General features: G+C 37.0%; 1 protein-coding gene and 1 long non-coding RNA gene across 10 annotated transcripts in view; one reads left to right on the top strand and one right to left on the bottom strand.

Moving 5' to 3' along the window:
- The window catches only part of LOC114358662 (uncharacterized), a 49611-nt gene that overhangs the window by 9994 nt on the left and 24576 nt on the right, over positions 1–15041 (top strand). The window contains exons 1-2 of one of the 8 annotated variants that reach the window (XM_028312681.1): positions 5621–5672; positions 7441–7442. The exons of 2 other annotated variants lie outside the window; for them this stretch is intronic. In XM_028312681.1, coding sequence (XP_028168482.1) covers positions 5636–5672; positions 7441–7442 — 39 coding nt within the window. In that variant the 5' untranslated portion in view covers positions 5621–5635. 5 more of the 8 variants (XM_028312682.1, XM_028312683.1, XM_028312680.1 and 2 more) reach the window with 5 other exon arrangements.
- Positions 231–2613, bottom strand: LOC114358664 (uncharacterized). Of its 2 annotated transcripts, none has more exons than XR_003656388.1 (4): positions 2598–2613; positions 1923–2004; positions 1210–1344; positions 231–310 (listed from the first exon to the last, which is right to left on the bottom strand). It is a non-coding gene; the product is annotated as an uncharacterized LOC114358664 (long non-coding RNA). The 2 variants fall into 2 exon arrangements; XR_003656387.1 differs by lacking the exon at positions 2598–2613 and adding an exon at positions 2489–2545.

The following is a 15041-nucleotide window of genomic DNA, read 5'->3' as shown; positions in this document are numbered from 1 at the left end:
TAACCTTATTCCAATTACAACAAAGAGGTGTTGCGAACTCATTGGCTACTTTGGGTGTCACGAACTATTTGAAGCTGACTGTACCTTCTAGGTGAGGAATTTTTCAGAACATGAATAAACTTATTTTTAGTTATCACAGTAAATCGAATTTTGCTACAGTTCACAAGTGTCTAACTTAACTGACTAAAAAGACATTCAAAAACCAAAAGAAGTATAAAATAAAATACATACATCAGATTCCACCGAGTATCGGTCTGATTTGGAGACCCCATTGTTTAGCGGCACTTCGGGAATCTCAAGCACTCGCCATCTAGAACAAACAATAACATTGTAACTTTTGACCAAAGCTGACCTATATTTAATTGAATGCTCGACCTTCTGCGACCCTCACGTTTGCACACAAGACAGAATCAGTGGGTTCGAATGTGCCACTTTTAGATAAGTGGCACATTTTGATCGAATCGAAAATCAAATCCTTTGTAACTCCATAATACAAAAAGGTCTTTCGACCATCTTTCGACATTTTTCCACTTGCGACTGGCAACGGCTCGAGTGATTGGGATGGTCTTGTTTTGATTGGGGTCAATACAGTGCCGAAATACGTAATATAAGTAGTCCACCCACAAGCTATAGACCAGCAGTGGACCCTCTTTGGTTGAAATCAATACAGAGCAAAAAGTTAAACGCGCGCTGTACGGAATCACCACCGGTTGCACCATCTTACTTTAACTTTAACAAACGTCAAAATTCTGTCAAACTCCATACAAAAAGCGCCGGTTATCGTTATAGACACCGTTAAAATTAGGTGGCGCAACTCAGCCTTAGTATGGAAACGCGATTAACTTTTTTACTAAGGCCCGATTCGACCAAACTTTTATCCGAGAATAACTTCAGTTTCAGTATGTCAAAACTGACGATTTATTCTGAGATTAATATTTACTCTTGTTTGGTCGAATCCACCCTAAAGAAGTTAATGTTAAAGCCTGTTCCGTGAGCACGTAGAATCCCATCCAATGACCCCAAGCTGCCCATCCTTGTCGCTCGCACGTAATTATGTTGCTGTCGCGCTCGCACACTCACTGCGGGCGCGCGTCGCACTGTCGCGACAGCAATATAATTACGCGCGAGCGATAAGGATGGGTAGCTTGGGGTCATTGGACGGGATTCTACGTGCTCACGGACCAGGCTTTAATCGATGTCAGTACTAACTTGGGCGTGATGATCTCTTTGTAGGTGAGTATCTGCGGTCGCGTGGCCGCGGCTACGCTCTGCGGTATGACGATGTTGTCGATGTCGTACGACGCGCGCCGCGTGCGGCTTTCCGTGCTCGGTCGGCCGCGCCCTCTGAGGATAAACAATACAACTTTAAATACATAATAATAAATTAATGAACGAAATTAGCACTTTAGTTCGTTTACGGATCTCCTCATCTTCTCAAAATGACAACCGGGATGCAAAATGTCCACTTCTCGAAATTACAACTTTGCTAAAAGACAACTTCTTATAATAATATTGTCTATTTCGGATATTTAGATTATTAGGCGCTGGACGCAGGCCGTTACCAAATAGGCAACATGGAAAGCATTGGGGGAGACCTATGTTCAGCAATGGACGTCCTATGACTAAAATGATTATGATGATGAACGAAGTTAAATTATACAACTCTAAGGCCTTCAAGCCACGCGTGAATATGTATCTTTTAGGAAGCTCGTTACACCATAAATAGCATCTGCACTCCCTGGGCGAGATTGTATTTGTTTTTTAGAAGTAAGTAGGGTTTTAAAGAGCACTTTTACACGCCCAACCCTACCACAGCTTCGAGACAATAATATGGGCCAGTGCTGGCAAGAAGCAGCGCAAGAAACTCAGTCACTATTGTCAGTAATAGTAAACAAATTAGATTAAAAATAAAAAAAACTTACCTTTCGCTTGATACAGATGTGTCATCTTCCCTGTCTCTTTCTCGTATCTTCCGGGAAAGCGGCGGTCTTCCTCTTTTCAACCCTGAAAATTAAGATGAGAAATGTTAATTCTTATCCATAATTTATAGTGCAATTGACGCGTTGACTTGATAATGGGGAAAATAAAACGTATTGTTTGTTTGTGGACCGGTTATTCACAGGGTGATTCTTGTGAAGCCTGCTGGTCGCGTTTTCGGCGAAGGCGTGACGCAAAAACCTAACGATTTGTTTTCGGTTACTCATGCGTGGGTGTTTCTTGATACCTACTCGGCGTGTTCTCGGCATGAGCGTGAACGTGGGCGCGAAGCAAAAACCTATCTACAGGGTGGAATTTTGTAATGCCACCTGGAGGGAAAGTACTCTTAATATTGTAGATAGAATTTTTTTCTCAAAGAAAACATTCCTTTATTTTTGAAAAGAAATAGAACTGCGTTCAAAGATTTTCGAAAGTTTTTCGTCCAGAACCACGAGCGCGACACTAGCGCTGACACGTGGACTGACCTAGTGTTTGTGGAGCAGTTACTCACGCGTGGGGTGTTTCTTGTGGAGCCTGCTGGGCGGCTGGGCTGGGGCCTGCGCGCGCGACACTAGCGCTGACGCGTGGACTGACCTAGTGTTTGTGGAGCAGTTACTCACGCGTGGGGTGTTTCTTGTGGNATATAAAAGAAAGTCGTGTTAGTTACTCCACTTATAACTCAAGAACGGCTGAACCGATTTAGCTGAAAATTGTCAGGGAGGTAGTTTAGAGCCAGGAGAAGGACATAGGATACTTTTTGTCCCGTTCGAAATTAAAAAAAAGTCTGCTTATTTATTGCCATTGAGGCGGAACAAAGTTCGCTGGGTCAGCTAGTTTGACATAAAACGTCAGTCACTATAAAACGTGGTACCTTTAACAAAAAAGAATCAGACTTGGAATAACCAACCACGCGGGCGAAGCCGCGGGCGGAAAGCTAGTAATATTATAAATGCGAAAGTAACTTTATCTATTTTTATTAATAAATACAAACATATAGCGGACAAAGCCGTAGGCAAAAGCTGAGTACCTCTATTATGCTATTCTCATGTATAAAAAATATTATCTAGGTAGGTACTGTAAAGTTTATCAAGTGTAAGTAAAAATCCGTTTAGTAGTTTTTACGTGAATGTATGTATCAAACATCCATACTCACAAAGTTCCGCATTTACTTACAACATTAGTAGGTAGAATGCTAAAACTGAATAATTTTAAATCTATACTTATACTTAATTTATAAAGCTGAAGAGTTTGTTTGTTTACTTGAACGCGCTAATCTCAGGAACTATCGGTACGATTTGAAAAATTCATCAGTGTTAGATAGCCCATTTATTGAGGAAGGCCATAGGCTATATACTATCACGCTACGAGTAAGTAATAGGTGCAGAGCAAAAATGAAAAATGTTGCGAAAACGGGTTTTCATGCATATNATCAGCATTCAAAATGCTATCCAAAACAATTTTTGTTTCGGTGAAATTATGACTTTCGATCGTATGTCCACCTTTTTTTAAAATCAAACTACTGTGCGATGGCGACCCTGGCCCTATCGGGAGCAGAAGATTCAAGATTACAGAAATTTTAACATATTTATTTATATTGTATTTATTGAAAACTAAAATAAATATCCACAAGCATTAACCGTTTCATTTTAACCCACCAAATAAAGAGTTATTTATTACCTTGTCTTATTTCCCAATTTTTTATGCATCAGAATAATGTTAAAACAATGCAACACTTGTTGCTTTGTATTTAAACGAGGTTTTTTTTTTCAACTGAAAATTTATTAAATTTTTTGAATGATGAATGACGTGTCCACCGAACTAATTAGAAGACTAAAAAGTTATTAAAAAAATGCATAGATTTTTTCTATTTAAAGTAAAGTAAATACGAAAAAATATTTCTTTGAGGTTTTGACGTTTACACCTCAATTAATTACTTAAAATAAAACAAATAATGCATAAAAACACATTAATTAAGTAGGTAGGTAGAAAAAAATATAATTTTATTGTGTCGTAATGCAAAGCTGATTTTTAAACTAGTATCTCGAATGTGTAAACTAAGTATATGCGATTTAAAAAAATGATAATATGATATTCCAAGTTTCAAAATACGAGTAGGTAGGTACATTAGGTATAGTTAATTATCATAATAATATTAAAAACTGAACACACGCGAAAGTAATTATTTAATAAATGATCTTGTTTTAACATTCAACTTTACGATTATTTTATGTACATAATATGTTATCGGTTTTAATGATAGTAACTACTTATAAGTAGTTTTTAGTGGTAATAATTTTATGCTCACACGATTCGATGCATGTTACAAAAACTACATAAACATTTAAAAATCGTTTTTGTAATAAAAATACCTACATTAATGGATTTTTAAAACGTATTATTGTGAACTTTAAGGTCCATACTGCAGCATCCCCTGTTTCCATGCCCCTGCCTTCATACCCCGCAGACAGGAAAATCCATACTTAAAATTTAGGTTGGAGGGGCGCGGGGTACCTAGATTCTGCGCGGGTCTCCCGGTCCTCATCATTTAGTACGGCACACACCTGTTGCTCAGTGAACACCAAAGTGTCTCAGTTCCCATTTATTACCATCCTAGAGTCTTAAAAACCCATCTGGTGACCTCAATTTAAGTTTTTATACAAATTGAAGCCCTTTTTGTGATAACCTCAACGTCGTATCCAATAAGAGCAGTGATTTTGAGTGTTAAGCTTTAGACGAGTGCTCAGCTAATTTTCCGAAAATTTCATGCAATGAAATTAACAACGAAGTCTTTGTTATCCAACCGTAAAGTAAAACGAGTTGTAATATGTTTCACTTGCCTCGAAATTAAAAGACAAAGGCAAGGTGTTGTTGTGTTTTTAAAAGAGCTAAAAAAGCAAAAAAAAATTGGTGAAAATTTGTGCGCATCCCACGCGCGTCGGAGCCAAAATGGCGTCAGGCGCAAGAAACGCATTCAAGTAGTAGGCGCATATAAAATCCATAAGAGATTTCTGAGTGGCACAATTGCATCGTGCAATGATGTTATTCCTATTATTTTTATAAATGTTAGTACCTGCTTGTGCCAATGAACAATTCAAACACATTTTAATCGATGAAATATTTTGAATATAACAGTAAATTGACATTTAATATAAATGAGCGTGATTGTTTATAAACGGTGCCTTCATATGCCTTCATAGGCAATCATATGCCTTGATTTGATTTGACATCCCTATAACTCTAATTCGTTTGTTTATGTTATTGCTTCACTTCTAAAACATTAATATGTTTTAGTGTTGAGATCGCGAAGTCATGTAAAACAAGATAGTGCATCGTAATGAATCGTTTAAATGTGTGATGCATTTAAAATAAATCTTTTTTGAATCTCTAAATTCTGAATCCCAGCATAACACCATAGCAAAATGGCGACAGACGCTTACCTCAATCTCGCGTATGAAAAATCAATAAATCGAATACACATGCGCAATAAATACTCTTTGCTGATTGGTCCGCCATCACCCCTCCCCGCGTCTCGTTACATGTACGGTACGCATGTCAAAATCTGTCTTTGTTCGACTGTACTATTAGCAGACGTGTTCATTTCTTTAGACTTGGAAATTGGAATCAATTTAAATTATGTTAGCTTTCAAGTGTTCTTAAAATGTGCGTTCTTAACTTGTTGGAGTTTCTGGGGGTATGTAATTTGAATCTCTATAACTAACCTCAATCTTACTAAACATAACCTCCTTCGTTTCCATTTCATCCCTTTGACGTTGGTCTCACCCTCTCCCAATACATAATAATATTCTCAATCGATGTTAAATTCGTTTTGTTGCTAAACGACGTTGCTGAATTCTTGTAAAAACTGTAAAATAAGTAAATTTTAAACAATATGGCTGCCTGTTTTGTCCTAAGCATGGCGTTAAATCGATATTACATATTACAATGTGCACATGCGCAATAAATCACCCCTCCCCCTTGTCTCGTTACATCTACGCATGCCCAGGGTGATTTTGTTTCGGCTGTCAGACTTGCTAATTTTAGCTAATTTGAATTTGAATTATAAATTTTTCGACTTAACCTAATGATGTCTTCGTTAACTTCTTAGATTAAAAGGTTAACTTTAACTTAAAATGTTCACCCCACTAACCTTATACCGGGTCTAATTGATTCCCAATTGAACTACAATTAGCGTAGATTTTACTAAGTTATATAATTAATTTCTAGATTACGTAGTTTATCCTTCGTAAATGATGGCGTCGTAAAGTTTTCATGAAAACATTTCGGCATTTGCACAAAATGGCGGCCGTCGGCCGAGGCGTGACCTGTGCATGTGCATTTGTGCAATACGAATCAACGCACATGCGCAATATTACTGTTTCAATAAAAAATTTACGATTGAAGCTTTTATTTATTTAAAATGTGCGCTCTTAACTTACTGGAGTTCATTGGGGTATGTAATTAATTAATTACTATGCCTTTTATTCATTTAACTCATCAATCTTCTAATATTCTTAAAAATCCTCAGCGACCATTTGCAATTGTCATTAGTCATTATTTCGTCCCAGTCACTGATGTTATTAGATCCTTTCTACCTTTCTTTTCAGGTATCAATCATTGATGTCATTAGACTCGTTTTTTTATCGGCAACTACTTATTCTATTCCAATTTATATTCTTAGGAATTCTTATTGTATTCTTATTAAGCTTTTAGCTTTCAGAAGGGTTGACTTTTACATCTTGTTTCATATTTTTTACAAATATTGATACTATAGCTTATTGACTTTTCACACTGTTTACAAATTATACATATATCTCTACCTAGTTAATTTCACTTTCTTTTGCTTTAAAGTGCAGGATAATTTCGTATTTCTGAGTTTCGCCGAAAGTACCTACTTAGTCTCAACAAAATGGCGTCCCTGCCTGGCGAATGTAGCGAAGTGTAGTATGCGCATTAATCAATAAATGGTTCAGACAACTTAAACGAATAAAAATCAACACTCTAAATCCACTTTTCCGTGAATATGGGAGTTGTGCCCATACATAAACCTATTAGAGTTTCTGGGGGTATGAAATTTTAGTAACCCTTTTTACAATATAAGCCTCGTCTTTTTGCGGTCAAGCATAGAGTCCTGTTCTTCTTCCGAATGTGATTAAATCTGTTCATTTACAGTCCAATGAGATGTTTCCCTTCTTGTTTTGTCAAGACCAATACACAAGTATACCAATTTACAGAGTTTAATGTCTTCTTGCACTAAAAATGATTTTTCTTTATGATTAGAATCTTTAATCAAAAGTGCAAAATCACTGTTCTCAAAATGGCGTATAAAACAGGCCACACAGGAACAGTGTATCAAGTGAAATCAATAAATTCAGAGGGTTGGGTGCCTGTACTTGCGCAGTAAGGGTTTGCGCCACCGACCCCCAGTCCTCCCACCCCGCTGTAGCAATCGGAGGACTCTGCTAGTCGTCCTCCGGCACGCATCCTCATTGGTGGTGGTCACTTTGATAGTGTGAAAAGCAATAAAGTATATCCATCCAATGCCAGGCAGGGTGGTGCCTGAGGGGAAGGTCCTCGTTTCGTTTAACGTAAGTAATTTTTAATTATCGACAGTGATATTTTTTCTGAACGGATGACCCATCCCCCAATCCCTTTTCTGTCGCGCTTGCTTGGTCTTAATTCAATTGGTCCGGATTTATACTCACTTCTTAAATTTTTATCATAATTTTTTTTTTTTCATAAAATGATTAAATGCAAGTACGTCTTACGCGAAATTATTAATGCTACATTTATATGTTTGCCTTTCTGAGCTACCAAATGTATTGTAATCGTGATCATTTTTGCATAGAAGTTCTTTGTTAATAATAAAATTACCCATTTCCCATACGGTTCACAAAATGGCGGACGCTGCATAAAATCAATAATGCTGCCCGGGTGCAGCACATGCGTATTGGGATTGCCGCATCCCCCCACCCCCAACTTTGCATCCGCGCATCCTCGGGCTGTTTTATCGACTGCATTAGTTCGGTGCAGTCCTGTTGTCCCCCCTGCTTGGCCCCCCTAGGGGAGCCAACAGGATTTCGAAATCCTGTTGTCCCCCCTGGCTAGGGGAGACAACAGGACTAGATTTTTAATCAATGATTTGAGGACTGTTGTCCCCCCTGGCAAAAATGATTTAAAAGCCATAAAATTTTATAACATTTAAGAAGGACGGGAGTACCTGAATGAATGCCAAATTGCCAAACTGAATACCTAAACGTATGTCAAATAATATTAACATTTGGATAACGAAAAAAATATAAGTTCTTGGTACCGGTACTATTTCAGACAATTTCAAAATCTGCTTTACTTGCTTTTGACAAAATCGTTTTGAATTATCCCTTCTAAATCTATATCTATATACAGTGTGAGTCACGTTAAAGTGTACATATGAAAATAGATGAAACTAGACCTATTTTTATCGACAAAAAAGAGGTCAAAATTTTTTTTAAATTTTTTTTAAATTTTTTATCGAATTTTTTTTCTTCCAATTACCTATTGTAAAGAAAACGTAATAAATTTTAAACTAAGCGGTATATCCTGATAAAATAAAAACAATAATAATGCTAAATAACAGGCGATACTAAAAAAATACATAAAATACACAAAAAAGGCATGAAATAATAAAAAATGATACTTTTTGAAAAAAAAAACTGCTTAAAAATTCGTGTTTTTTTTGTTATTTGATAAATTTCTCCAAAAAATGCCCCTATAACCGATGGTTTTTATTACTTTGTATTATTCTCCATCGTATTACCTTCGTAAAACCAAAAATCGCATGTCCCTATACCTATCACAACGTTTGCAATGATTGTTTGAACTAAGCCTCTCCGGGCGCGCCATTCAACGCTTCGTTAACAACGAAAATGAAAATGGCTCTAGATTTGTAATTTTGATAAAGACAAGTTAGATTTCAAATAAAAACAAAATATTTCGAAGTAAAATAAGCATTTTAGTTAAAATTAAAATTGTCTCTACCTTCAGTGTTAGATAGCCCATTTATTGAGGAAGGCCATAGGCTATATACTATCACGCTACGAGTAAGTAATAGGTGCAGAGCAAAAATGAAAAATGTTGCGAAAACGGGTTTTCATGCATATGAAGTCGCGGGCACAGCTAGTTAATCATAATATTCAACAAATTACTTGCTCAGTGACAGTGATTCAACTAGCAGCCGCCCGCGAATTCGTCATATTATTTTCAATCCTTTAATAAATAAATTCCGTTCTTAGTGGATGTCTACACCCTATAAGGAAACCTGCCAAATTTCAAGTTTGTAAGTGTTAGTTAATACCGGCCGGCACCAATACCTATCAAAATTGTAATTATTACCTTGACAAACGTTTAGGTATTCAGTTTGTCAATTTGGCATTCAGTCAAATACTTCAGTTTTTCATAAATTATGCTATAAAAATTTATGGCTTTTAAATATTTTTTGCCAGGGGGGACAACAGTCCTCAAATCATTGATTAAAAATCTAGTCCTGTTGTCTCCCCTAGCCAGGGGGGACAACAGGATTTCGAAATCCTGTTGGCTCCCCTAGGGGGGCCAAGTTGGGGGGACAGCAGGACTGCACCATTAGTTCTTCTGTCAGTTCATTGTGACTTGATCATCTTCTAAACAGTAGTTAAATTGTTGAACATAATGGTTGAAATAGAGGAAGAAGAGTCTGTGCCCGGTCTAAAGGACGTGTTGATTGAGTATGCTCCATAAAGAGCTACCTTTCATAATTTTTTATTGTCTGGGGAAAATAATATCCTCCACATTATTTTCATGTAGTTTTTTACCTTTTACATTTACAAGTATGTATGCAATATTGTCTTTTCCTGATTCACAAAATGGCGGACGGGTCACCATATAAAATCAATAAGCTCAAGTTCCGCGCGCACATGCGCAATAAATCTCAGACCCACCCGGTACCACCGCGCATGCTCTGTCACATGATCTGTCAAAGTTGACAAAACAGTTCGTTGGCTAAATAATTGTTGAAGTAATAGTTTGAAATGAAAATGGCTTATGAAAAGTGTTGATTGGATATGGGTTGAACTGTTTATTATGCTCCATAAGTGATTACCCGTATCATTAAGATATTTTTGTACTGTCTTAAAAAAATCTTTGCTGCTAAAATGTAAATCATTTTATCGTTTTCGTTGCATAGTTTAAAATATGTACAAAATTTCCTCTCAAAATGGCGGACCGGTTACTAAAAATCAATAATGTTAGGCCCGCGTACCGCACATGCGCAATAAACATTAGACCCACCCGGTACCATCGCGCATGCGCCGTCTGAACTGTCAAAGTTGTCAAGTTGGCTTGCTAGCTAAATACGTGACCTGCGCATTAGATCCATGAAGCTACAGATAAAAATGGAGGGCAAAGTTGGGAACAAAACTTGAGTCAAATACCTACTTATATCTATCTCGCTCTCTGTGGCCCTACCTCTCTTTTTAGTGTGAACTGTAGTATTGCTATCTTCTTATTTAAATCTCCTTGTAAATTCTTCGAAATAGCCAATTCACTAACCAAATAAGAAGTTAAATAAATAAATAATTAATATTTGAAACTTAGATTACCTAGTTAAATAAAAAATCACAAAATTGTCGGCCATTTAGGCTTAATGTGTTGGCGAATCAGGGAATTACAATCCCAATTTCTGAGGTATCGGTAATGTGGCAACATCGGCCGAATCCGGCCCATCATGGCGGTTGTTTACTATGCAGTTGATTTCGTTTGAGATTTTTCAAGGGACCTTATCATTGTTTTGTCTGAAGAAATGGTGCAAAATTGTATAGTGCGTGGTTGCGGTAGTTCGTGTTGTCCTGGAAGTGATATAAAATTCCACGCGTAAGTGTTTATTTCGTGATTTCTGACAGTGGATCATTGTTAACATATTTCTTTGTATTTTCACAGTAATTACTTCCTAAAACGTTTTACCAGTATTTAAACTTATTATTAAATGTTACATATGTCAAGAAAAAGAAGATTTTACATTGAGTTTCATTGACTTTGAGTAAATTTAAAATTTTTGTTTCTATAAGACATTTTGAAGTAGTATGACCATATTGAGGATATATCTGGGACTTTCTGTGGGACCTTACTTATCTAATTTTGCATAATGTTTTCTACGGCCGTTTACTGTAATCAATCCATATCCAAATCCGTCTGTCAACTGCCAAATTAAAATCTGTTTTCTATCAAATATCCACAGTTTTCGATGCCTTTACACTTTCTTAATGTTGTAATTCATCTTAAAACAAAAACATCGAAAACCTTTTTTCATAATCATATTAAGTGCACTTTATCAAGACACACTGTTTAAACGTAAATCAGTCTTTGTCGTCCTGAGAAAAATAAATAAAAGGTAACCCTACTTAGAAAGAGAGAGCCTGCCCACAGAGAGCGAGATAGTGATACATAGGTTGTGCTTCAAGTAGGTATTCTAAGTCTGGCCTCCATTTTTATCTTTAGCTTCATGATTAGATCTCACTACAACCGCGACTGCTCTGCCTGATCTGACAGATGACAATTCAGTGTCTACTTATCTGTAATATGAATGATGGTCACTGATCATTTCTTTCTTATCTGAACAGACTTATTGTTTTTGTCTTAAAAGTGTATGTCGTCCTTATTTTAATTTATCGTTATAGTTCTTTAATCCTACGTTTACAAAATTGTTTTTCAAGATGGTGGACGAGTCACGTATGAAATCAATAATGTTATGGCCGCGTACCGCACATGCGCGATAAATCTCAGACCCACCCGGTACCATCGCGCATGCTTCGTCTTAACTGTCAAAGTTGACAAGTCCGTTTGCTAAATAAAAGAAAAAATGGTTGAAGCAATAGTTTTAGTAGAAATTGATAAGGAGTCTATGTCTGGTTTTAAAAAATTGTTGATTTAGTACCGGGTTTAGTAGGTTTGAAATAATAATGCTCTGCACATAATATTACTTTATCATATTTTTACTATATTTAGAAAGAAAGAAAGAAAGAAACATTTATTACAATGAACATCACTTAGTTAAGGACATAGAACGTATACAGAAAAAAAAGACAGAAATAGCACATAAATATTACAAGGAAATAAAAAGTGAACTCAGCAGTGCTATCCTGTCGTATTTCTATCTATTTACAAGAATGTGTACATAATTTTCTCTCAAAATGGCGGACGGGCAACATAAAATCATTTATAAACCCGTGTGCCGCACATGCGCAATAAATTTCAAACCCTCCCGGTACCATCGCGCATGCTCGATCTGTTTTGTCAAAGTTGACTAGTCACTTCGGTTGTGGTGACCTGCGCATTAAATTTCAATACAACCGCGCATGCTCTGTTTATTGTGACAGGTGATAAGTCATATAGATGACCCACGCTGAACTGTCCCACCAAACTCAATGACATCGTTCAACTATATGGTTTCCAACATAGCAAAAATCGGAACCAGCGATCCGGTATTGACGGTGGCACTCCACTGTCAATGTCATGCATAGGACAGTTCAGTATTTTGGAACTATAACTGTTTTATATCCCTTTGTGTCCATATGATGGCCATTAATAGTTTCATTCACGTTGTAACCTTTTTCCATTATTCATTTTTGTTCCATATTTACAAAATTGTCTCTCAAAATGGCGGACGGGTCACATACAAATTCAATAATGTTCCGCACATGCGCAATAAATCTCAGACCCACCCGGTACTACCGCGCATGCTCCGTTCTGTCAGATTTGATTTGTCTAGCTAAATAAAAGTAATTAAAATTGTTAATGTAATTCACAAACCAGCCACTGACTCCTTATTATTTTAAAGGTATTTGTATAAATTGCGTTCTATATTTAATTTTATGAATACGTGCATAAAATTGTCTCTTCGTGACACAATATGGCGGACAGGGCGCACATGCGCAATCAATTATCTCAGTCCCACCCGGTACCACCGCGCATGCTCTGTCTGATCTGTCAAAGTTGACAAGGCAGTTCGCTAGCAAAATGAAAGTAAATAATTGTTAAAACAACAGTTTGAAATGCATAAGGAGTAAAATATAATGTACTCGACGTATTGTTTTATCGATATTGTTCCACCATATTCCTACATTATGTGTCTACAAAATTGTCTTTCAAGATGGCGGATGGGTCACCAGTTCACCACATACAACATCAAAAATGTTATGCGCCTGTTCCACACATGCGCAATAAATCTTAGACCCACCATTACCACTGCGCATGCTCCGTCTGAGTTGTCAAAAATGACAAGTCAGTTCGCTTGTCAAATAAAAGTAAATATTATTAACGCAATAGTTTGACATGGATAAGGAGTGAAATATTTTATCCTCCACATATTGTTTTATCGTTATTGTTCCACACGTCTACAAAATAGTCTCTTAAAATGGCGGACGGGTCACATAAAGTCAATAATGTTACGCAAATGTGCACATGCGCAATAAAGCTCAATCCACCCCGTACCACCACGCACGTTCCATCTGATCTGTCAAAGTTGACACAAGTCAGTTCTATACTAACCAAAAGTAGCCATAAATAAAATATAATACCCCCTTTTTCAAATGACGACATTTATACTTACTTTAGCTCTCTTCATAATAGAGCTTTCTGTTTAAAATGTCCTCCTAATCAAATAGTCTAGTCAGCAGTACCGTCTTCGAAAAAAAGTGTTTTTATTCATTCTTTAAAAGTAAAAATGATCACTTCAGTATTTTCAAAATGGCGGACCGTCCGTAGTCCACACGAAAGGGCCCATATAAAATCAATAATATCAGGGCTCGGACGCCGCAACTGCGCAATAGATCTCAGAACCACCCCCCACCCCCACTCGGCAGAGTCGCGCAGGCTCAGTCCGCTGTCTGGGCGAGGCATTTGTGCTCTCAGTACAACAGCTCACAGCACGGCGGTTGGTCGTCTTCTCTAAATAATACAAGTAACAGTTGTTGATCATAATGGTTAAAATAGAGGAAGAGTCAGTCCCCGGACTTATGCAAGTGCTGATTGAGTATGGCGTAAGTGTTTAATCTTTCTTTTTTCTTCTTTTTAAGTCTCCATTCTTCCATTTTGTCTTTTGAAATTTAGTATTATGTCGATTTCATTCGATTTTTTGTCTGACACAGTCGTGAAAATGGTGATTAACAATGTCATATTTGCAAAGTTTAAAATCTTTTTTGATTAAACTGCACATTCTTTTACCCAAAGCCTGTAATCTATCTGTAAAAAATCTCGGCTTATAAAATGGCGGACCAACAAAAATCAATAACGTTGTAGCCTGGGTGCGCACATGCGCAGTAACTATTTCCTTCAAGGTTTTCCCCAACTCCCCCTATTTTGCGCAGCCGCGCATGCTCGGTCTGCTTTAAAACATGGCCACTAGATTGTCATATCGATTAGTGGCAGCCATTTTGAATAATACTGAATGAATAATGTTCAATAAATTGAAATGACTACTGTACATTGTGTTAGAAAAGCATTAATTGAGTAAAGGGTGTGTAGGTATTTTGAACGTAGGTAATATAATAATAATTTTCATTACATCCCCATTTAAAATTATAATAGTGGGAAATTCAAATTCTTTATTGCTTCACGCATTCACCATTTCGTTCTTTTATCCATGACCGTTTGACATCTTTTATTACTCTCTTGCACCATACTAAAAGTTGGATTCCATACTCAAAAATATAAAATTATCCCTCCATTGTTCATAAAATGGCGGATCGTTCGTCCCATGTTACGAGTAAATCAATAATTTAACGCTTGGGTGTGGTCGCACCTGCGCATAAAGCTCTGACCCATCCCCCACCTCCCTCTTAGAGCCCGACCGTTCTCATTCTAGTGCTCTGGCTTGCATCCCGACTGTCGGTCGTCTCCTTAAAAATACAAGTGAACAGTTCTGTTATTGAACATAATGGTTAAATTAGAAGAAGAGTCGGTCCCCGGCCTCATGCAGGTGCTGATTGATTATGGCGTATGTATTGTATTTAATTGATTTTTGTAATGCCAAATGTCACTATCATAATATTCAAGTTATG

The sequence above is a fragment of the Ostrinia furnacalis genome, unplaced genomic scaffold (assembly GCF_004193835.3).
Source record: "Ostrinia furnacalis isolate ACB-3 unplaced genomic scaffold, ASM419383v2 OfSCF4074, whole genome shotgun sequence".
Classification (NCBI taxonomy): domain Eukaryota; kingdom Metazoa; phylum Arthropoda; class Insecta; order Lepidoptera; family Crambidae; genus Ostrinia; species Ostrinia furnacalis.
This window is presented reverse-complemented; position numbering and strand designations above follow the sequence as displayed.